Raw genomic sequence first — 22,486 nt, forward strand, 5'->3', positions numbered from 1 at the left:
TACCTGCTCATACTCAGGATGGGATACATTACCATCCTGAATACTATCAGGGCCCCAGCTGGGTCCCCAAGGCCTGAGACAGGCCAGAGAGAGGAAGAAAGAGAAGAAAATGAGGAGGAAAGAACACAGACATAGGAACAGTACATCCCTACTAGGCACTGACTGGAGGGCGGGCCCCATTAGCCTCCCGGCACCCCTGGAGGGCTCTGCTCTTATTTATTATCTATCCCCACTTAACAGATGACACCTGGGTACAGAAATGCCAAGTGACATTACACCAGTAAATGGCAGAACTAACCTAGAAGTTTACTTACCAGGGGACATAACCCAGTAAGGAGAGGAAGGGCTCAGCTTAGTGGGATTCTGGTTCCAGGGACTGGCTCTGGACTCTGCCCTGCTGGCCTCTACTGGTTTGCCCTGCAGCTAAGCCTTGGCTTCTCTGTCTTCCCTGCTGCAGCCTCCTGCCGTCACTACTCCCCATTCTTCACAGCTGGGAGGCTGTTGGAAAGTTCAGAACATGCAGCCAATGCATACCCTGCTGCAGGTGCCTGGGTAGCCTGCACAGTAGCAGGACGGGAGGCTAGAACCCAGGGGCCCTGAGTCCCTGCTTCTCTAGTGACTGCCCCATTTCCGCCAACAGTGCGTAGCCATCCAAGGCCACGTAGGAATATGGCAAGCTCCCTCCAGCTGCCACTTAGAGCCCTAGCGCCTGTCCTCAGTCTGAGGGACACAGACAAGATGGGATACCCTCTCAGCAGCCTTAGAAGCCTGCCTACAGGGTTCTGGAAGTCTGGCAGCTTCTCTAGCCTCTTAAGCCAGCTCTGAGAGAGCTGGAGAACCCCAAGTTCCTCAGAGATCTGTCCCAGGACTGGAGACCTACAGGGCCACTACCTTGACCACCACCTTTTCCTCTCCGGAGCAGAGTGACTGAGAGCAAACCTGGTTCCTCTGCTCAGTTCTCTAAATTACCCCAGCCTCTCGGAGCTCCCCTTCCAGCCAACACAGCTCTTGTCTGAAGAGGAAATAGAGGGAGGGATAACACTGCCCTCTGGCCCCAGGTTGCTATCTCAATCTCAATCCCCCCAAAATCCCCAGGGCCCCATTCCACCCATCTCCTTGTAGTTATCCATCTCAACTGGTGCTCAGCCCCTGGGACTGAGGGCAGCTAATGGACTTGGCACAGCCAGGAGGTAATTAACAGAGAGGGGGCAGGGGCCACAGTGGGACAAGGACATTGTTAATGGCAATGGGACCCATCAGTAATGGAAGGCTGTGCTGTTTGTATGTGTTCACGTGCACATGCCTCCATCCAGACCAGCACTGTGGACAGCGGCTGCATGTGGGAGGTCGGGGCGCTGTGGACAGCGGCTACGTGTGGGAGGTCGGGGCGCTGTGGACAGCAGCTTCGTGTGGGAGGTCGGGGCACTGTGAACAGCGGCTGCGTGTGGGAGGTCGGGGTGCTGTGGACAGCGGCTGCGTGTGGGAGGTCGGGGCGCTGTGGACAGCGGCTACGTGTGGGAGGTCGGGGCGCTGTGGACAGCAGCTTCGTGTGGGAGGTCGGGGCGCTGTGGACAAGTATCTGAACATCCATTGAGAAGGAGGCCACTAGCAGAATAAAGGTATAGTCCTTTCTTGCCCCACCGCAAAACTTTAAGCCCTGTTGCTTGAAGCGCTGGTAGCCATCTCTGCTGTTCCTAGATTTCTCTGCCACATTCCCAGAACTCTGCGCTCCTTTGTTCAGCATCTCCAGTAATCCTCCTGTGGGGCTCAAGGGGTCTCCATGCCCCATGATCAACGCTGGAAATGGCTCGCAGGCTTTTCAGGTCTTGTATGCTATCTGGCCTCCAAGTCCTACCCAATTCTGCTCAGTGCAGCAAACCTCAGAGCCCCATATCCCCAACAGGGCCTCCAAGTCTGCCAGTACCCACACCTCACCCACAGAGAATCAAAAGACAGAAGAAGTGAGGCAAAGGGGCAGGCAAAGCCTGTAGGGGCCCTGGGCGCTTAGGACTCTGCCAGCCGCTGCCCTCCTGTGCCTGTGTGCTACCCTCTCCTTTGTCTCCGCTCCTCCCTCTGTACTCTCTTAGCTCTTGCCCATGGCCTCACCTGCCAGCTCTGATGTCTCAGCTCTGTCCCCCTTCTAGGGTGAGACAGCACTGCCTATCCCAAGGCAGGAAAGGAGAGCCTGCCAACGAGGGCCCTGGGGACCAGAGCTCCCATCAATCAGCCTGCCGCCCTGGGCTAGCCCTCCATTAGCTGGAACCAGCCTGGACAAGAGACAGACACACTGCAGGGCCCGGCCCAGGGTGATAAGAACAGATTGAATCACGGGGACAAGGCAGGGAACTGGGCACCCAGGGACAGGAGACAGCCATCATTTGCCTCAGGAGCTGTGTGAGCGAGCGTGTGATACAGTAGGAGCCCAGCTGGTGATGCGAAGTGATGGGTGGTCAAAATGCTGCTGCTCCAGCTCCAGGGAGAGGCAAGGAGTCCAAGCTCTGCTCCCCCGATGTGGTAGAGTTTGGGGTATTAGTGTGACAGAAGCCTCAGGCCCTTCAGTTAAGGTCACAAAGGAAGGTAGACCCCATCTGCTCTAGTAGTACGGAATAGCACCAGAGGTCTGTTCTCGGCAAGTCACCGTGCCCAAACCCCACCTCCAAGTATTAATCTCAAAGAAGCAGGGCCAAGAAGGGAAAGGATGGAGTCCTTCATCTTCAGTCTCTCTCCCATTCCCACCTACCCCCCACAGTCCTGGGAATTGAACCCAGGGCCTCACACATACCAGGCAAGGGTCTACCACTGAGCTATTTCCCAGGCCTCTTTTTTCTTCTTGTTTTGAGACTGTGTCTTCCTAGGTTGCCCGGGCTGACTTTGAACTGACTCTGAAGCCCAGGTAGACCCTTGAATGTGAGATTCTCCTGCTTCATGCAGTCTCCTGAGTAGCTGGGGTTAAAGGTATGTACCACTGCTCTGCTCCTTCTGTCCTTCCCTGCTCTAGTCACACGTATGTGCGCACATGCACACAGACACGCGCACATACACACATGTACACACACGCACGTACACACAGACCCACACACAAACCCCCACACACACACGCACGTGCACACACACACAGATACACACACAGTATTTCTTTCTGTCTTGTTCATTTGTTTTAATGTGTACTTGCTCTGTCTATCCCCACCAGTAGCAGCCACCATCCCCAGGGGCCCTACACAGCCTTTCTGAAAACCAAACACAGTGAGGGTGTGGAGAGACTGTCACCAGGTGAGGGGGAAGATGAAGTGGGGGACAGCTGCACCGAACAGGGCAGCAACCCAAAGGGATCAGAGTGAGAATCAACTCCAGAGACCCAGAGAGCACAGCCTCTACTAAGTCCCAAAGCCCTTATCCCCAAGAATGGGCAAGAAACACAGCCAGGGATAATAAATATAATTGCTATTATGGTGGATGCTGGCCATGAAGCAAGGCTACCCTCCACTCCCAGCCTGCTGGCCCCTCCACATGCTGAGAGTGACAGGCTGGGGTGTGGTAGCTGCTGGGTGCTGAGGGGCCTCAGGGTAACCTGACAGCCAGGCTCAGCTCCTAGCCCAGGACATCCAGATAACTGGGAGGTGCCTGTGCCAGGGCCTGCAGACGGGCGTGTACATCCTTCATGCTGTGTCGTTGCTGCGGTTCACGTTGCCAGCAGCCGCGCATGATGGCGTAGACATCAGGAGGGCAGGCACGCGGCCGCTCCAGCTCCCGACCCTGCGTGATGCATTCAATTGCCTGTGCCATGGGAGAAACAGAGAGGAGGGAGAACTGAGAGATCAGGGCGTGGAGGTTACAAATGGGTTCTGCCTGGCTGCCTGCACTGTACTATGCCCCGCAAACTGTGGGGATCCTTCCTGCTCCAGCTCTAAAAAGTAGGAATGATTAAGGCAATCCTTAATCATTCTAGGATTGCCTCCAGAAGGCTAGTGTCACAACCAAGGACGACTAGCAGTGGGGTGAAGAGGGTGAGGGTACGACATTGCCAAGATGGTCATCCTCGGCCCCAGCCTCTGTCTCCCAGCTGTGCAAGACAGGAGCAGCGTGGCACCACAGCCATAGCCTTTGGGGGCTGTTTTGGTTTAAAGCAGAGGCAACTCTTGCTTCTCCCTTTGTGGGCACCATACTGTGGGGATATAGCTGCAAAGAAACTGTAGCAATAAAGATCACAGTCAGACTCCAGGCAGGGCTGCTGGGCGTCCACAGGGTCCAACAGAGGGAGACGGTGACAGGGAGATGGTTGCCGGAGCCGCCTGGAGTCTCTTTCCCCTTCTCCCCATCTCCATTAGAGGACTTAGATTATGGGCAACACTAATTCCATTCCTTCTCTCAGTGCTTGAGAAAATTAAAATCTATAACCCTCTCCCCCACCCCACCCGCCTCAGGGGAACAGACTGCATTAGAAGAAGAAATGGAAACTGACAGCTGGAAGCCAAGGGGAGGCTGGGGAGCTGCTGGGAGACAGAACACCTGGGGTCTGCTCTAGCTGTGGCAGCCAGAGGGCAGGGAAGGCAGGGACGGCCCTCTCCAACTAATCTCCAGCCTTCCTGCTGCTCTATATCAGGACCTCTCTCCCACCCTCCGCTCTGCCCTGCACACAGGCATGACCTGGGCTCAAGCCACAACGATCTCTAAGGGCCAACTAGGAGCCAGCTGGGAGACTGAGCAAGAGAAGGACCAGGAAAGGAAAAAAGGAAGGGGAAGGGGGCTGAGGGACAAGCACGGGGCCCCCGGATGCCTGGCAGGGCTGACCTCGGTGTTGGAGAGCTGGTACCAGGGCTGCTTTCCGTAGGTGAAGATCTCCCAGAGCACAACCCCGAAGCTCCACACATCACTCTCAGTGCTGAACTTGCGGTAAAGGATACTCTCAGGCGGCATCCAGCGAATGGGTAGCATGGTCCGGCCTCCCACCTGCCGAAATGTACATTACCTCCAGTGGGGGCAACCACAAAGCTATGCCCACCATATTAAATAGACAGAAGGTATACCAGGGCCAGGGCTGAGGGACCAGTAGATGGCTGAGGTGCTGAAAGGGATAGCAGATCAGAGGCCAAAGGCCAGAGCCCGCACTACTAGAGGAAGAGGAGGGCAGTGCAGGATCTCACAAATTCCAAGCCAGGGTGTGTGCAGTATAGATGCCGGGGAGCATTTAGGGACCCTTACACGGTAATAGTCTGTGCTGTAGATGTCCCTGCTCATGCCAAAGTCTCCAATCTTGACCACTAGTCCCTGACCCACCAGACAGTTGCGTGTGGCCAGGTCCCGGTGCACAAAGTGCAGGCTGGCCAGGTACACCATACCGGCAGCCACCTGGCTAGCCACAGCCAGCAGCTGCCCAAGGCCCAGAGGACCAGGAGCCATATCCTCACCACCGGCCAGCAGCTTTGCATCGGGCCCATGGGACCTGAGGAAGACAAAAGAAGGAAACGCTGGGAGGGAGGGGGAGGAGCTGTGGAGGGAGGGGAGGAGCTGTGGAGGGAGGGGGAGGGGCTGTGGAGGGAGGGGGAGGAGCTGTGGAGGGAGGGGAGGGGCTGTGGAGGGAGAGGGAGGAGCTGCGGAGGGAGGGGGAGGAGCTGTGGAGGGAGGGGAGGGGCTGTGGAGGGAGAGGGAGGAGCTGCGGAGGGAGGGGGAGGAGCTGTGGAGGGAGGGGAGGAGCTGTGGAGGGAGGGGAGGAGCTGTGGAGGGCAGGGGAGGAGCTGTGGAGGGAGGGGTGGGGCTGTGGAGGGAGGAGAGGGGCTGTGGAAGGAGAGGGAGGAGCTGTGGAGGGAGGGGGAGGAGCTGTGGAGGGAGGGGAGGAGCTGGGAGGGAGGGAGAGGAGCTGGGAGGGGATGCTTGGAATTGGGTGTGATGGTGCTCACTTCAGCAGCACTAGAACTGGATGGGATGAAGGATAGGAGGAGGAGGTAGCTGTCTGGAGAGTTGGGGTAAAGGGCAACCATGACCAACCCCACCCCCAAGAATACTAACTCCATATTCCTGGGAGAATCTCAGCCCCGCCCCCCAGCTGCCCCAGTACCCACTACGGTTGTCACAGTACTTAGGCACAGTCTGCAAAACTGAGCTGTTTCTGCTCCCTAGCCCACTCTGCCTCCTCCAGCTCCAGAGTCCTCTTTGAATCTCCTGTCCTTGTCCCTCCACTCTTGTCCTTGGTGTCCAGCTATCCCTTGGATGTCTTTCCTTTGCAAAGGTTTCCAGGGTGCATCATAGCCCCCAAGTCCAGGCTGTCCTGATCACTTGGTGCCACTTCCCAAATATTTTCCCTTTCTAGCCTTCTTTCTACTGGTTGCTTTGCTAGCAATGCCTTTTCCAATTGGCCACGTGTTTGTTGAACACCTCTGAGGCCAGTGCACTAGAGCAGAGAATGAACAAGCACAGTCCAGGGGGAAAACAGAGAAGGCTTCTGTTTCGAAGGAGGGGCGTTACAACTGAGACTCTGGTCAAGAGGCAGAGAAGTAAGTCAGGAAAAGGAGGCCGGGCCAGGAGGCTGCGTAGCTGAGGGGGAGGTCCCATGTGTCATCAGAGGAAGCTGGAAACACAGAGGCCCCAGCCTCCTGCCCAAAGCCTCCCAGGCTTGCCTCGGATTCTCTCTTCCTTCCTGGTGCTCCAAGGAGTATCACCAGCTGCTCCTCACACAGCCTGGGTCCCATTTGATAACATCTCTCTAGCTAGGCCTGCACCCTGTCTGCAAACAAGAAGATATCTCTCGGGGCTGGAGAGATGGCTCAGAGGTTAAGAGCATTGCCTGCTCTTCCAAAGGTCCTGAGTTCAATTCCCAGCAACCATATGGTGGCTCACAACCATCTATATGGGGTCTGGTGCCCTCTTCTGGCCTACAGGCATACAAACAGAATGTTGTATACATAATAGATAGATAGATAGATAGATAGATAGATAGATAGATAGATAGATAGATAGATAGAAAGAAAGATAGATAGAAGATAGCTCTCCATGGCCTGCCTTGATGCTGGCTCTGGCTCTTCTGCCTGTCCACCTCCATGCACCTGAGCCACTCAGTGCCCCTCAGGGCTCCACTGACCCAGGGTACAGTCCTCAAGGTCTCTGAGTCCTAGCAACTGCACTCACGAGCCTTCACTCCCTAGAGCTGCTGGGAGATCACACCATGAGGATCAGCAGGGCATTGCCTTCCCACCCAGAACCACAGCTTCCTCCGATGACACACGAGGCCTCCCCCTCAGCTACGCTGGCTCCTGACCCCCGCCTCCTTTCCCTGACTTACTTCTCTGTCTCTTGACCAGAGTCTCAGTTGTAACGCCCCTCCTTCCAGAAGCCTTCTCTGTCTTCATTCCCCTGGTGTGTGCTCTTGACCAGAAAAGAAGGTTCACAGACATGGTGGTTGATTCTGAACCCTGGTGTTCCCACTAGCTAACTCTGCCTGATCTCTATGGCTACCTTGGGGGAGGAGAACTATCACATCCTGTATCTGAGGGTAGGAGTTATGCTAGAGAGGCATCCTTCACTGCCTATGTGCCCTTGGGAAGGTCTTGTCACCCCAAGTCTTCTTGTGAAGGCAACACATCTCTCAAAGTGATTACAAGTATCAGAAACTAAACATCAGAGTTTTGTGTGACATCCTTCAAATATAAACCACTTATATACTTAGAAACTGAGAAATACAGCACAGCACAAGCACAGAACACAGAAGGGGCCTGCTGGCTGCTTGGGGTCAGCACCCTCTACGCCACATCTCCCTGCAGGCCTGGCCTCTCTATGCACATAAATGCACAGACTCTTACAGAACCGTGGTCCTGAAGCTCAGAGCTTTGACCTCTAGCAGCTGTCCCCCAGACACGCCCACATCCACACACCTGTCCACTCTACTTCCTTGGGGGTGGGAACTGGGATCTCCCCTCAAAAAAAAAAAAAAAAGGCAGACGGGGAAGGGACCAAAGACTGAGTCAGGGGCTGGGTTCTTGTACCGGAGAAAACGGTTGAGGTCCCCATGGCGCATGTACTCAAAGACCATGAGCAAGGGGCGACCTTCAGTGCAGACACCGAAGAAGCGCACAATGTGCTGGTGCTGGAGCATAGTGAGCAGCTCTGCCTCCCGCTGGAAATCCTGCCGAGCACTTTCAGATGCCTCCTTCAGTGCCTGGGAAGGGATGGGGACCCCAACCTCCTCAGGTCCTATTCCATTCACATACCCCCCCCACCCTACCATGATGGTGCTCTGAGGGGCACAGACCTGTTGTCCTTACCAGGACCATGGTCTCACCTTGACAGCCACCAGCATCTTGTCCTGCTCATGCAGAAGGTTGTAGCACTCAGCGAGGAAGACCTTTCCAAAAGCTCCCTCCCCTAGCTCCCACTTCAGCACAATGTCCCGGCGTTTGATGTGATGGACACCTGGGAGGGGCTTGCAAAGTCAGAAGGCAGCCCTGGCATGGGCAGGATAGGGCAGTGGTAAGGGCAATGCAGCCACAGGAAATGGGGTGTGGGTGGGTGGAAGGATCTGGCCGGGGAGAGTCCAATGTGGGAGATATGGCTCTGAGCAGGGCTGGAGCCAGGAGCCATGCTAGACTTTGAGGTAGACTTTGAGGGTCAGCACAATGATGGCCCAGGGGCTTTACACAGATGACAGACAAACACACACACACACACATACACACACACACACCATGCTCACACTCGCCTACTGTAACACAGTTCCTCACAGGCATCACTGAAGTACTGAGGGTTCTCCATGACGTGGCCCTGGAGTCCGGAGGCTTTGCCCTCACTAGGGGAAAGAGAGCTGCCACCCAACGTCATGAAACGTAGGGACATGGCCAGCCCGTCCTCTGAGGCCAGCACAGCAGGGCCTGGGGAAGAAACACACCAGCATGGAAAAATCACAGCCAAGGCACCGTCTCCAACCCTGCCCAGAAAGGAGGGAAAGAGCAAGACAGTAGGCAGGGAAGGGAAGCACAGGGCCTCTTTTGACAGGACCCTGACACCAAAGCGCTCTCCTGCTCTTCACAGAGTCAAGCCCTCCAGACACACTCAGTGTTTGACACAGTCACCAATGAATAGCTGCTGCCTCTGAAATGACCCTGCCCCAGCCCAGCACACAGACAGCCCGAGTCCCACAGATAACCCCAGCCCTGTGCCGAACACAGGACATAGATGGGAAGCCCTAGGACAGCCCTCTACTGCCAACTCACGGTTGATCCCAAATTTGCTTCTCTGTCCACATTTGTTGAGCACAAGGAGCAGGGCAGAAAGGAAGAGGGCAGCAGAGACAGCTAGACCCACAGCCACGGAGACCTAGAAGTAGAGACAGTCCTAAAGGTTTCTGTACTCTTGCATAGATCCTTCCTACAGAGGAGTCTGGAGCCAGCCCCCCAGCCCTACTTTCCTAGTGACCTCAGCCTGGCTGGGGAAGCATCTAACCAAGCTCAGGACAGAATAGACTGACTGTCCTGCCCTAATTCCAAACGACAGGCACAGGAGTCATGCCCGACCGCCCCATTCCACGTCCCCCATCAGCTCCCACATTCCACGCTCACCCCAAAAGTTGTTTCATCTTTCTTCTCCACGGGGTCTCTTGATGTGCTGTTCGTGTCTGTGGAGACACAGAACACAAAGGGTGGGCCTTCAAACAGTGTCATGTCTCCTCCAGCAGCTCCCCACCCTGGCCACAGTTCAGAGACCCAGCTAGCTGCCCCCTCTGCTTCAGCTCTGAGCCAACACAGCTGCCCTCCAGCCCAGGCCACTCACCCACTGGCGAGAAGGAGACTGCAGCAGGAAGGAGGAGAGAAAGCGATCAGAGGGGGAGCGGTGGGCCCTGCCCTCCAGGATGCTCCTTTATGGGGTGGGGTAGGCTGCTGGAGCTGCCTGGAGCGCACAGCCTCTCTTCGGCCTGACAGGTGGGCTCAGACAAGCTCAGGGCCTCAGCAGGCCTGGCTTGGGAGAGTGGCAAGGGGGAAGCATAGAACTGGCTACCAGCTCTTGTCCAGGACAAAGGAGTCTAGCTCTGGGAACCAGGGCCGTGGCAGACAGAGGTCAGACCTCCCTGGATGACTGGATCTCCACCCAGGTGCCTCCCAGGAGCAGGGCAGGGTTCAGGGCAGCTCTCACACCAGGGATGGGGTCCTCAGGGTTGAACTCAAAAGGGTTGTCCATAAAGGCAGCCATGATGGAGTCAGCAGCCTGGCCGTAGGCGTTGGCAGCCAGCAGTGTGTAGTTCCCATTGTTGACATGGGTAGGCTGGTTGAGGCGAAGGCAGCCATGACGCATGGTCTCATTCGTCAGCGTCGACTCCAAGAACTGAGTGAAGATGAAGCTGGTCTCGTTGAGCACGGAGCCGTTGAAGAGCCAGCGCAGAGAGGGTGCCGGCTGCCCGTCCACAGAGAAGGGAATGCACCAATGATGCTGCTCCACTGCCGCGCCCAGGCGCACACTGGCTGCGACTAGGGAAAGAGGGCACACGACAGGAAGGGACCCAAGGGAGGGAGAAATCAGGGATAGATCGGGAGACAGGTCAGCAGGTCCTAAGGAGTTCTCTAGGAGACCTACTTGGAAGAAAGTTAGCAGATGATACTGGATGTGACAGCAAAGGGACAAAGTTAAGAGGCTTAAGGAGCACAGTGGGAGCCCGGGACAGGTCTGATGGGAATGGTCTGCCAGGCAAGCTGCTTGGAGGCAGGAGGGTACAAGTTCAAGGCCTGAGTAACTTAGACAGACTGTGTCTCTAAGGAAATAGACAACAGCACTAGGGTGTGGCTCAGGAAGAGAGCGCGTGGTCGGCGGGGACACAGCAGGTCCTGGGTTTCACCCCAGGACAGCCACAGCACTAAAGAAAAAGAAAAGAAATAAAAAGAAAAATAATCAAGAAACATGGCTTTGAGACAGTCACAGTCCTGAAAAACCAAAAGCCCCTCAATAATAGAAAAAATACTTATGTGTAACATATGTGTATAAACACATACAAATTTATGGAATTTTTACCAGCGTTCATACCATGAAATGTAGCAATGAAGGAATTGTAGTTACTTTTGTTGTCACAGATGGATTTCATAAATATGAGGTTGGACAAGATAAAATAAATAAAATATAATGCATAGAGTAAGTTTTCATTTATATAGTGTGTAAAAACAAAATTTTACTAATAGGGAAACAGACATGGACAAAAGATCTTTTTGTTGTTTGGGGTTTTGGGGGTTCTTTTTTTTTTTTTTTTTTTTTTTTTTTTGCTTTTTCAAGACAGGGTTTCTCTGTGCAGCACTGACTGTTCTAGAACTCACTTTGTAGACCAGGCTGGCCTTGAACTCACAGAGATCCGCCTGCCTCTGCCTCCCAAGTACTGGGATTAAAGGTGTGCACCACCACTGCCAGACCCAAGTGCTTTTAAACAACAGAAAATGCTTGTAACTGCTCAATTCCCAGCCCCTGTGGAAAATTATTCTCTCAAGGCAGTGCTGAACATAGAAGTTAGGATGGAGAGACGAGCTGGGACTAACCGTGGGGGTCTTACAAAGTCCTGGCAAGGGTAAGTCTTGCTTACAGTGTGCATGTCAGCTAGGTGTGGCAGTTCTGTCATCCCCGAAGTTCACTGAGGCAGAAAGATCGTGAGTTCCAGGACTGCCTGGGTTCACCGCAAGACCCTGTCTCTAAATAGATCAGTAACTAAATAACGTGTGTGCTTACTGTGCATAACTACATGTATTTCACAGCAAAAGAGAAGCGATACCGGAACATAGATTAAAGATAATTTGTTGGCAAAGCTAGAGAAATTAATCAACAAGCATTAAAAGGAATTCAAGAGAGGAATTCCCCTCTTTAAGGTTGCTTATCTGTGGCTGCACCCCCTCCATTAAACCAAAGCTTGTCTAAGAACAAGATGCAGAACTGACGTAAGCCTCCTTCACTAGAAGTCCAGCCCTGAGCTCATTCTACCCATGATGTTCAACCTGTGCAAATGTCGGCCTAAGCTGGAAGTTCACTCCTGGGCCATCCCAGGCCTAGAGAAAACCCTAAGGGACATGAACGAATAAAGAGGCAGGACAAAAGCCTTACAGAGGAGCAGGCCGTGAGGCCAGCCTGCAGCTGGTGCGGAGGGCCTCAGGTAGCTTGGGCAGTGGGCCAGAAAGAAATCCATCTCTAACCCTCCGGCCCTGAGGAGCCCCCAGGACTTCCCAAGCAGGATCAGGTTTTCGTGGGAATCTGGAAACAGCTGGGAGGGAGCAGCTGTAGAGACGCCCACTTATCCCCCCCCTCCCAGCTACCCCCTCTCTTCTCAGGGAAGAGGAGATGGGGGGGGGGGTGCAGGGGCTGTCCCGGGGGCTTACAGGAGACGCTGACTTGGGCAGAGACCTCGGCCCGGCCCACATCATTTTCTGCCCAGCATGTGACATTCTTCTTGTTGAGGTCACTGGTGACATTGACCAGGGTTAGCCCCAGGGATGGCAGATTTCCAGATATCTGGAACAGGGAAGAAAGAGACATCAGAAGGGTTTCGGCAGGCATAGGAAGGAGGCAGGGGGGGTATATCTGGGAGCCCTGTGACCCCATATGGAAAGAGGGGGGCGCTGGGGGAGACAAGAGAAGGGGAGCAGATCTCGGACAGAGAAACGGCCTCCTTCTCAGTTTGTAGAGTAGTTCCCAGGCCTAAACAGGAACACAAACAACAGCCTCAAAATAGGTAGTCAGTACTGTACAATGGAGGGTGCAACCAAGGGGCGAGCCAGCAGTCATGGAAGTCCAGCTGCCACCTTCTCATGGAGCCCATCAGAGGGCCAAGGAGAACCTTGCCAACTCATTCCTGGCTCACGAAGTTCTATTAAACTCAGTCCCAGGCCAAGGAAAGGCAGAAACAAAGGGACTGCAAACTCGTAGCTAGAAGCAGCTTCAGCCACAGTAGCCATCACGTCCTTTGGCAAAGGAAAACAATGCCAGTGGCGGCACTGGAGAGATGAGTGACTGATATGGAATCACCACCAAAAAACACCATGACTGCACCACGTGTGAATCAGATGGCCTTTCAAGAAGTCTCAGTCTTGAGTTCAGCGAGTGCTTCTAAGCTGGAGTAGGCAGAATGTTCTGATTTCCTACTTGCCACCCCCAGAAACTGAGTCTCAGCATGTATCCCTAGCTGGTCTAGAACTTACAATGTAGACCAGGCTGGCCTCAGACTCAAAGATCCACCTGCCCCTGCCTCCCGAGTCCTGGGATTAAAGGCGTGCGCCACCACCCATCGACTTCAGAGGTCTTGGTCACAATTTTACTGGGCTCTGACAGTGGGCTGTGCCCATCCAGAATTTAGGAAGTTGACCTATGGGATGAGGATGTTCAGTTAAGGGATCCTCACTATAAAAGGAGAATCAACTCCAATTGCTGGAGACCCCTGGGGTAAGTAGGGGGCAGTTCTTCCCACTCAGAGTGCAAAGTCACTGAGAATGAGTAACAGAAGGGGACAAGCAGAGAAGAGTTTGAGCCTGTGTGGGGACATCATCAGACAACTTCGTGAAGCCTCAGACTCAGCCATCTCTTTAGGGAAGTGACGGGTTACCAACACCTGTTTCCAAAACTTCCATAGGAAAGTCATACCCAACCTGGGGTGTGTTGAGAGGGCTGAGCAGCCAGTTCCAAGACAGCCAGAGCTACACATCTCAGAACCCTGCAGGGGGCCTCTGGAGTCAGCTGTAGCTGCTGTCAGTGGCCTGTGGCCAGCTTGAGAACAGATGCAAGGTCTGGAAAGATGCTCAGGTAAGAGAGACGGGGGCCAAGCAATGCCTAGGGGCAGGGAGGATGTCAAAGGGCCACCATGGCTACCTCAGTTTACAAGTAAGAAAACCCCAGGACAGGCTCCAAAGCTACAGAGAAACCTTGTCTCAAAAAACCAAAAATAAAAAATAAAAAAATAAGAAAACCAAAAAGCAGGTAGAAATAGGGACCGTGTGTGTGTGTGTGTGTGTGTGTGTGTGTGTGTGTGTGTGTGTAAGTTATTCCAGGCAGTATTTAGTGAGGACTGAAGGGACGGCTCAGTGGGTAAAGCATTTGCTGCACCAGTATGGGGGATCAGAGTTTGGGGTCCCCAGAACCCACATCAAGCTGGACTCAGCATCATGGTCCTATACGTGAGATGGGAAGCAGAGATGAGAAAGTCACTGGAAGATCACAGACAAGCAGCAAAGAAAGTGAAGTTAGATGGCAATGAGGGTGGACATCCGGGTTAGTCCTGACTCCACGTGTGTGCCCATGCACACGTATGCACAGATTTTAAACAATACGTAGTGAGAGCTGGAGTCAGTTGCCCTTCGCTAATGTGGTCATAACACACCCAAGAGAACACTGCTTCCCGAGTGTCCAGGAGACTCACACAGATCCTGTCCTGTCGCCAGGCCTCCGTTTCCTAAGCTAGAAAAGGAATCTATGGGAAGAATGGCCCATCAGATCCCTCCTGGGTCCCACATGAGAGCTACAGTTCCCTCTCTTGCAAAGATGATTTGCTCAAAGATGGAGCCCAAGACCTGGGGTCCAGTAGACTTGTCCTGAGAACCCCACTGTCACCCCTGCTTGCATGAGGTTTGAACTGTTTCTGTCCTTCCAGTCTCCCTCTGCTCCTTATTACTTTTTCTGTCTCTTATGGCCTGATCTTTGTCCCCTTCTCACCTTCACTGTGGCTGTCCCTTCCAGCTCTGTGAGGATCCAGCCAGCCTGCTGCAGGGCCTGCCCCTCCACCTGGCACTGCAGAAATACGTCATCCCCTATTTCCACAGAGTCGTTGGGCATCTGGATCTTCACTGTTGGTACACCTGCCACCCAGAGTATGGAGCAACATTAGAACCCACGAGTGGGCTTGTGAGTCCCACCCTGCTCATGATGCCACATCTAAGCAGTACATCCGGCCTCCAGGGTCCATAACCCTTGCCAATGCTACCCCAAGTCCCTCCAGGTAGACCCCAGGCTTGCCCATCCTAGAGCAGCACCTACCACAGCTGGTGTTGTGTCTGAGTGGGAGTAACTGGTCCCCAGGCCCAGACCCCTGGCGTTCCTGTGTATGTACACTACACAGCACCTCCTGCTCCCAGCGCTGGAGCCAGTACAGAGCACAGGAACAGAGCAGTGGGTTCCCTGACAAGTTCCTGTTGGGTAGGGTGAGCCAAGAGTCAGGAAAAGACGATGCAACAGGCCTGAGGAGCCAGGAGGCAGTGCTCTGAATATGGCTGGATAGAAGGGGTCTAAGCAGAAGGGGGCCAGGCCCATAACCAACACAGTAACAGGGCAGACTGTTGTAGATGGCAGCTGGGTGCTGCATGGAATCCCTTTACCCTAACTCTAACGTGAGAAGCCGAGCATGGCGATAAGAAGGGTGTCTTGCATGATCTACGGCTTTAGGTACCCATCAGCCTCGTGCACGATTGTGTGTACTGAGAATCAGCTACTGTCCTCAAGCATCATGGTGGATGTAGTGTGTTCAACACAGCTCTGAGCCTGGCCTCTGAACACACATAACTTCTCATCCACATTGGCTGCCCAGCCTAGGACAGCCCAGCCCAGCCCAGCCTAGGACAGCCCAGCCCAGCCCAGCCTAGGACAGCCCAGCCCAGCCCAGCCCAGTCCCTGCCTTGCCGGAGGGAAGTGAATGACAGACAGGTACATAATCCCCGGGGTAAGCTCACAGACACAACACAGTCTCCAAAGATACCCCACCTCCCACCCCGTCCCCTGTTCCACATAGACACAGTAACATAAAGTCCTGGAGACACAAACATACACAGTCACATATCACACACACTGACCCCTTGCCCTGCCCCTGCCCGCACACTCACAGGTCCTGTAGGGAGAGGCCTTGCACAGTTTTCCAGGAAAGGGACTCCAAAGCATTGGAGGACAAATTCCTGAGGGAGGACATATGCCCTGAGCCAGTGACCTCACTCTGACCCAGTCTTAGGCAGAAGCAGGAAGGAGGCTGCTGCCCACCCACCCCCCACCTCGCCTCCAGTTCAGGCAATCAGAACAGGCCGGAGAAGTGCTGTGCCTATGGGTATGTGGGAATGTAAGGATGCCTTGGGCAGGTAAGGCTCTGAGTATAATCTCCTTGGGACAAGAAGGGTTAATCCCGCTTAACCCCCTCCCTGACTGACCCCAGGGAGAGGAATCCAAAGGAACAGCCGGCTGCCCTCCCCCACACACCTCAGCCCCAGCTGGCGAAGTGCTGAGGCCACAGCTGGGGTAAGGGGCTCCATCTGTGCTCCCCACCAAGAAGGAGAGGAGGACCGAGGCCCTCACAACCCCCTCCTCTGCCTAACCTCAAGACAGGGACGTCAAAGTACTTCCTCAGCTTCCCCCCCCCCCTTCCTGTTCCTCCAAAGGCACTTCAAGCAGGAAGAGACCCGCGGCCATAGCTTCCTGGGTAAAGGAGAGAGCACCCAGCTGGGGCTCTGCTTTGGCAGGCTCTGAGCTTTGTGTCTAGAGACATGCCCTAACCAGTCGTCTTGCCTATCTATCCTTGACTTGCTGCAGACTGGCTTGGATGGGAACCCTCACACCACCACCTTGGAGACAGATTAGAGGTGGGTGCTGTCATACCTATCCTGCCAAGAAACAACTTAATTCCCAGAATCTTCATCTATAAAATGGGATCATACCATCTCTGTCTCCAGGTTGGTTGCACACACTCACTGGCATGGGAGTCATGAACTCTCACCAAGTACACATTTAAAAATTCTCTTTAAAGTTTTGTTGTTGTTGTTGTTCCTCTGTTTTATTGGGAATAAAGGCTGGCCTGGAACTCGCTGTGTAGTCATGTATGACCTGGAGCTTCTGATCCTCCTGTCTCTGCCTCCCCAGTGTTAGTGTTATAGGAATGTTTGTGGCAGTGGAGAGCAAACCCAGGGCAAATGCTCTACCCACTAACTGAGCCATATTCCCAGCCCTAAGTGTACATTTTAAAGCCAGGACATACAGTGGGGACACAACATCTCTCTTGTGGTTAAATCCTTGGACGCAGCCCAACTATGTGAATGACAGGCCTCCAACCCAGGGAGGGACTGCCAAGAACTGAACTCTGAATCTTCTATCCACTCCATGTCCCTCTTGGTCCTCTATAGGACACGTAGCTTTGCTCTCAGGAAGGAGGAGGGTGAGGAGTAGCAGACAGAACAAACCACCACTGGGACCAGGTCAGTACACCCTGCAGGAGAGGAGCTGAAATTCTGACCAGAATCCAGGGGTCTTACTCCTTGTCCCTCAGTCCCTATGAACTCCAGGCAGACCTGGGTGAACGCTTTTGAGAAGCATCTCTGAGGCATAGAACATGGAAGTGAGGCAACAAGGATGCTAGTCTGATTGCATGAGAATCTGAAGTGCCCTATGGAAAGGAGAAGGCTGGTCAGTTCCCTGAGGAGCAGAAAGCCTCTCCGCACCCCTCACCTGCAGGCCCTCCTCAGTCCCACTCCCACCGACCCAGCCTAGCCACTCACAGGTGACTGAGCCGAGGAGTAAAATGGAAGGCATCTGGGGCCACAAAGCGGAGGCCACTCTTCACGATGGTTCTAGGGAAGGGATGAGAGGAATTTAAGCTCTGGCCTCTGCCCACCCAGGCCAGATAACCCCATCGAGTTGCACACCCCTCTCCATCCCTTAGTTTCCACAGCTACTTGGACCCCTCAAACCCCTGAGCCTCCACCCCTCTCCTAGATTCTCAGGTCTTCTGAGACCCCAGTATATGTGGGCACCCACCACCCTGCGCCCGGTCCCGCCTTAGTCCTCACAGGCTTCTCAATTCCCCCAGGCCCTGCAAGTCCCCGAACTCCAGGCTTTTCAGATGCTGCTGGTTCTCCACATAGCTGTAGGGGGAAGGGTGGGTCAGCAGGGTTAGAACCTCAGTGGAGCTACCCCATCCCCCATCCACCCACCTCCCTCACACAGACCCATTTCACATACCCATTCGTGCACATGTCCCCACATGCCAACACAACTCACAAATAGCACCAGGGCATACATGCATGCATGCACCCTCCTCACCTTTGCAAACATGCAGACCCTCACATGCCTCCTGAAACATATACACAAGTATGCAGAACTACATGGGGGTATTCTCCCAAGGACACACATGAGCAAAGCTCACATACACTTCTCCACGCACACACAGATGAAGAGATGTGAACACACGTTGGTCAGTGCACACTGCCATTCTCAACTTGGGGCTCCACTTATACAGCAGGCCTCACCAGCATGCTGGGGCTCACTTTCACAAGGGCAAGGTTCTCGGTGCTGCTGCTCCACCCGGTGCTAAGGATGCCCCAATTGTCATGCTGATGTGTCCTCTTAAACATGGCTCAGAGGTTGCTATCTGGGTTCATTCACACACACACACACACACACACACACACACACACACACACACACACACACACCACCTGCTTTGTCCCCTCAAAACCTTTAATTCTTCCCCACGGCAACCCCTACTCTCCCTTCTCGAGCACTTTTTCCAAATCAAGCGAAAAGCATTGAGCTGCTGGGGACCCCCTAGCCCCTCCTTAATCTATGAAAGACCCAGGAGAAGGGAGGGAGCATGAAGCTGATGGAGTCTGAGTTGTGGCTGAAGAGAGATGGAGAGACAGTGTGAGGTGTAGGAGGGCTGAATGGGGTGACCGACAGACGAAGGGCAGAGAGACTGACAGACTGGTAAGAGCAGGGAGTCACAGAGACAGAGAAGGACAGAGAACCGGGGAGGCAAAAGGAGAAAGAGAAGCAAGCAGCACGGGGGTGGGTGGCTGTGGTTGCAGTCCTATCTGTAGATCTGGCATCTGGGAGTTCCTAGGAACTCACTCCCATGTCCTCTGCAGTGGCATGTCCACGTCCTCCTCCCCTCTCCCCACTCTCGTGCGTGGCATGGGCCCCTGACTCACTACCAGTTCTCAGAACTCCCTTTTCTGGGCTTTTCCTTTGTAAAAGGACAGCAAGGGAACAAGCTCCATCCAAGGTGCCCCGTGCTTCCCTGATGGCAGCCTTGACCCCAATAGAACGGTGCATGTCCATCCTCACCCTGGACACCTAAGGAAACCTTCCCTGTTCTGTCCTAAGGGTTTCAGGCTACAGAAAGCCGGGGAGCTGGTCAGATGTGAAGGGCTGCGTAAGTACGAGCTGTCAGGCAGTGTGCTCCATGCCGCCTCGTTTGTTCGGATTCATAATCAATCTGTCTATTCGAGTCCATTAGCTCCTCGTTAGCGATGCGGGTGAGGGAGGAGGGGAGAGAACTGTGCAGGAGGAGGCGGGAGGACTGGGCCCCACCCAGGGGGACCTCAGCTCACCACCCTGCCAATCTCCTCTTCTACAGCCTTGGCCTGCCTGCTGCCCCTGTCCCTGGGCTGGACTCTCTTGGAGCCTGGGAAGGCTCTAGGGAATGCACTGAGGGGAGCAGTCAGGAGCCTGGACTCTGGTCTGAATGGACAGGCCGGGGAGCAACAATCTAGACCTCATGCAGGAGCCTAGGCTAGACCAAGACAAGGCCATCTCCTCTTTTCTTGGTCTCCCTAGAGCCATTAGAAAGAGACTGAGTATCTCTGTTAATTACCACAAGATGCCCGAGTAACTGGGTGCCAACCACTGCAGACTGCCGGCTCCACCAGCAGGCAGAATACTCAAGTATTTTCCAGCCAGCACCGTGTGATGCTGAGTCCCTTCGGGTCAATTATACTCTCACCCGTCTCACCAGCTGCTAAAAAGTGCTCAAGTATTTTGTAACCAATTATTGCAGAATGTCAAAGTACCGCAGAGCCGAAACTCTGCACCTGGAAGAGGGGACTCCCTCGGCAACCGCCTTGACTCACTCCCTTGTACAGGGAGGCAGACACTGGTGAAAGGGAAGAGGGAGGAGAAGCAAAGGACTTTCGTTTCCCACATCCAAATTAAGAAGTCTTGGGGTCAGTGGAAAGGAAGAAAAGTTCAGACACCAAACTGGTTCCTCATCATCTCCCATCAACTCCGGCTCAATCACAAATCCAGAGAATACCTAGATTCTCTGGTCATGACAAGGAAGAGGTTGGGGACTGGCTTCCCCCAAAGAAAGAGAAGGTGCACAGAGCCAAATTCTCCACAGCTAACCAATCCTCCAAAGGGCTCAACTTGGGCTCTTGAATAAACCCCACAAAGAAGCTCCTAGATCGCTGGACCAAGCCCTGGTCTACCCAGTTTCCCTCTTGCTCTGCCCCCAAGCCAGCAACCCAGCTACCCTTAATCCTGGGCGATATCCAGACAGTGACTGCGCCGCTTTGCCAGGGTGGTGGCAGCAGCAGCAAAAGCCCCTGCAGCACAGCCAAAGGCTACACGTGCCAGGCTCCTACAGCAGCCAAGTCTGGCCCCTCAAGCCAGAGGTGAGTGCGCGCCCTCGGGGAAGGGCTGTGCCCTCTTGATCCCGCTTTCCTTCCCCGCCACACACTCACAGCTCTGTCAGGTTCCCGGCGCCCCGCAGGCCACGGAGGGTATCCAGGGTCCCTGCCCTGGTGCAGCGCAGCCCCGAGGAGCCCACGGGGCAGCAGACCTCACGACAAGATGCGGCGCAGGCAGTGGCCAGCATCAGCGAAGCCAGCAGGCCTCCTAGCCCCGCGGCCCGGTGATGCCAGCCCAGCTGCCCGCGCCGCTGGCCTCGCAGCATCGCGGCAGCGCCCGCCAAGCTCGGGCAACGCAGCCGTCCGTGCGCTCTTAGCTGCCGCCGCCCGGCCTCGCGCGACACGTGCGCGGGGCGGTGTTAAAGACCAGCCACCAGGAGAGGGCGGCACCCGCAACCACGCCCCGCCCCGCCCCGCCCCACCGGTCGATGCCCCCAGTGCCCCCTCCCCTTTCGGGGCCCTAATGCCAGCTAGCCTCACTAATGTCCCTCATGTCTGCAGGAGACTTGGGGCGGGGGATTGCCACAGAATGCCTCACAATTGTCTTCTGAGACTGGGGCAGCGGGGAAGGGTGAGGGGTGGGGGGTGGGGGAGCTAGGAAGCTGATACATATTTCTCCCAGTAAAACAGCTGTATTTTCAGATTTGCAGGAAGAGCAAGGAAAAGGTTGAAGTCCAGGTCATCCCAGCCAGCCTCACGGTACTCTTCTTGCCTAAGAGAGTGTGTATATCACTTGGAATAAATTTGATGAACGATCTCTAGACGCTAGTAAGGAAAGGGAGAGAGCCCCAGAATGACTGGTTGCAGAACCTGGGGAGGAAAACGGAAGGGGCAGAGAAGAGGTCTCTGAGCACAGCTGGATGGAAAGTGGAAAGTGGAGACCACTCGGTAAGCAAGAGGCCACAGGGTGGCGCTAGAAGCCCTTGCGCCTGCAGTGTTTGCTCCGGGCCTGGGGTCTTCGAGCGTCGGGGAGCGGCTCACAACCTTACTAGGTTGTGCCTTAGGTCTTAAGGTCAGTCCCCAAACCCAGCCAGCCAGCTAGGGCTGGGTACCAGAGCTGGGTAGGGCCAAACAGAGCAGGACTGGCATCGATCGCCGTCCTGACAAGTGCATCGATTTCTGAGTGGAGAAATTAATAGATCTCTTAGCTCTTCGGACAAGGAGTTGCCCGCGGGTAGGGCTGGGAACCTTAGGCCCTTGGTATTTGTGAACCCGGGAAGTTCCAGGATCCCAACATTCAGGTCATCAAAGGGCAGGTATCATGCATTGGTCTTCCTGGTTGCAAGTCTATAAGTCTCACATTTAAGAGAAGGGGCAGGTAGGTACTGGGAGTGACCAGAAGTGAGTAGAACCCAGTAATCAAGGGAAGATAGATAGTCCTAGTGGCAGGTAGCTTTCCGTGCCAGGTCCAAGCATGAAAGTACCTCCACACGAGTATGCACATACAAAGACCCACCAACCATTCCGAATTCTTAAAAGTAACCAAACGAAGGTGTAATCTTACAGAGAGATGGCTCTTCTCGGGATCTGAGCCAGAACGAAGGGACTTGGCAAGGACACACCTCACACCAGGAGTTATAGTCAAAGTGGCCTCAAGAGGCTGGGAGGGGCTTCTAGAGGCGAAGGTCTAAGATCTCCAGGTTCCACAAGCAGAGTCCGACCTGTCGGGGATGCGGGAAGTCACCGTCTAAAGTGTCAAAACACCTGTTGAACTCCAGAACCTGCGCTCTTCAGACCATGGCGCCCAGTCGCTGCCTCCACGTCTGCAGCTAGCAGGGGCGGTGCCCGAGGTGGCAGAGAGACGCTGCCAAGATTCCTTGGCCCCCAACCCCTTCGGCATTTTGGCCTTATTTTCCCAACACATCTGTCCCCCACCTCCCTTAGTTGACAGGCTAAATATTTTTACTAGACTTTGTGGGAGGGGCGGAGAGAACAGAGAAATCCGCACAAACCAATCCGTTTCAGGAAAGGGCGGGAGCTGGGCGAGGTCCCAGCGTTCCTGCCCCAGGAGCTGCAGGGAACAGAAGCAGGAGTCGCGGGGTGGAGTTTTGCGCTCCTCTTGACCCTGCCACAGCCCCCCTCATGCTCCCGGGGCTTTCTCTCCGCCTCCCCTCGCG

General features: G+C 54.6%; 1 protein-coding gene across 2 annotated transcripts; it reads right to left on the reverse strand.

The window, feature by feature from the left end:
• Positions 1-3,420: 3,420 nt before the first annotated feature.
• Positions 3,421-20,635, reverse strand: Ntrk1 (neurotrophic receptor tyrosine kinase 1). 2 transcript variants are annotated; one of them, XM_038311204.1, is made up of 17 exons: positions 20,424-20,635; positions 17,751-17,825; positions 17,460-17,531; positions 15,807-15,875; positions 14,968-15,119; positions 14,647-14,789; positions 12,324-12,456; positions 10,116-10,445; positions 9,754-9,771; positions 9,543-9,598; positions 9,198-9,300; positions 8,709-8,855; positions 8,270-8,400; positions 7,974-8,146; positions 5,200-5,440; positions 4,789-4,947; positions 3,421-3,774 (listed from the first exon to the last, which is right to left on the reverse strand). In XM_038311204.1, exons 1-17 carry the CDS (start codon positions 20,633-20,635, stop codon positions 3,589-3,591), a joined length of 2,400 nt encoding a protein of 799 aa, XP_038167132.1. In that variant the 3' UTR covers positions 3,421-3,588. The 2 variants fall into 2 exon arrangements, with proteins under 2 accessions (XP_038167132.1, XP_038167133.1); XM_038311205.2 differs by lacking the exons at positions 17,460-17,531; positions 17,751-17,825; positions 20,424-20,635 and adding an exon at positions 16,171-16,269.
• Positions 20,636-22,486: the final 1,851 nt, after the last annotated feature.

This window comes from Arvicola amphibius, chromosome 14, assembly GCF_903992535.2.
Source record: "Arvicola amphibius chromosome 14, mArvAmp1.2, whole genome shotgun sequence".
NCBI lineage: Eukaryota > Metazoa > Chordata > Mammalia > Rodentia > Cricetidae > Arvicola > Arvicola amphibius.

Coding starts and splice junctions, on each gene's coding strand:
- Ntrk1 (XM_038311204.1), bottom strand. CDS start 20,635: ATGCTGCGAGGCCAGCGGCGCGGGCAGCTGGGCTGGCATCACCGGGCC. Junction 17,826..20,423: donor GCCGGGAACCTGACAGAGCT/GTGAGTGTGTGG, acceptor TTCCCCCTACAG/CTATGTGGAGAACCAGCAGC. Junction 10,446..12,323: donor TGCCCAAGTCAGCGTCTCCT/GTAAGCCCCCGG, acceptor CTCTTTCCCTAG/TCGCAGCCAGTGTGCGCCTG.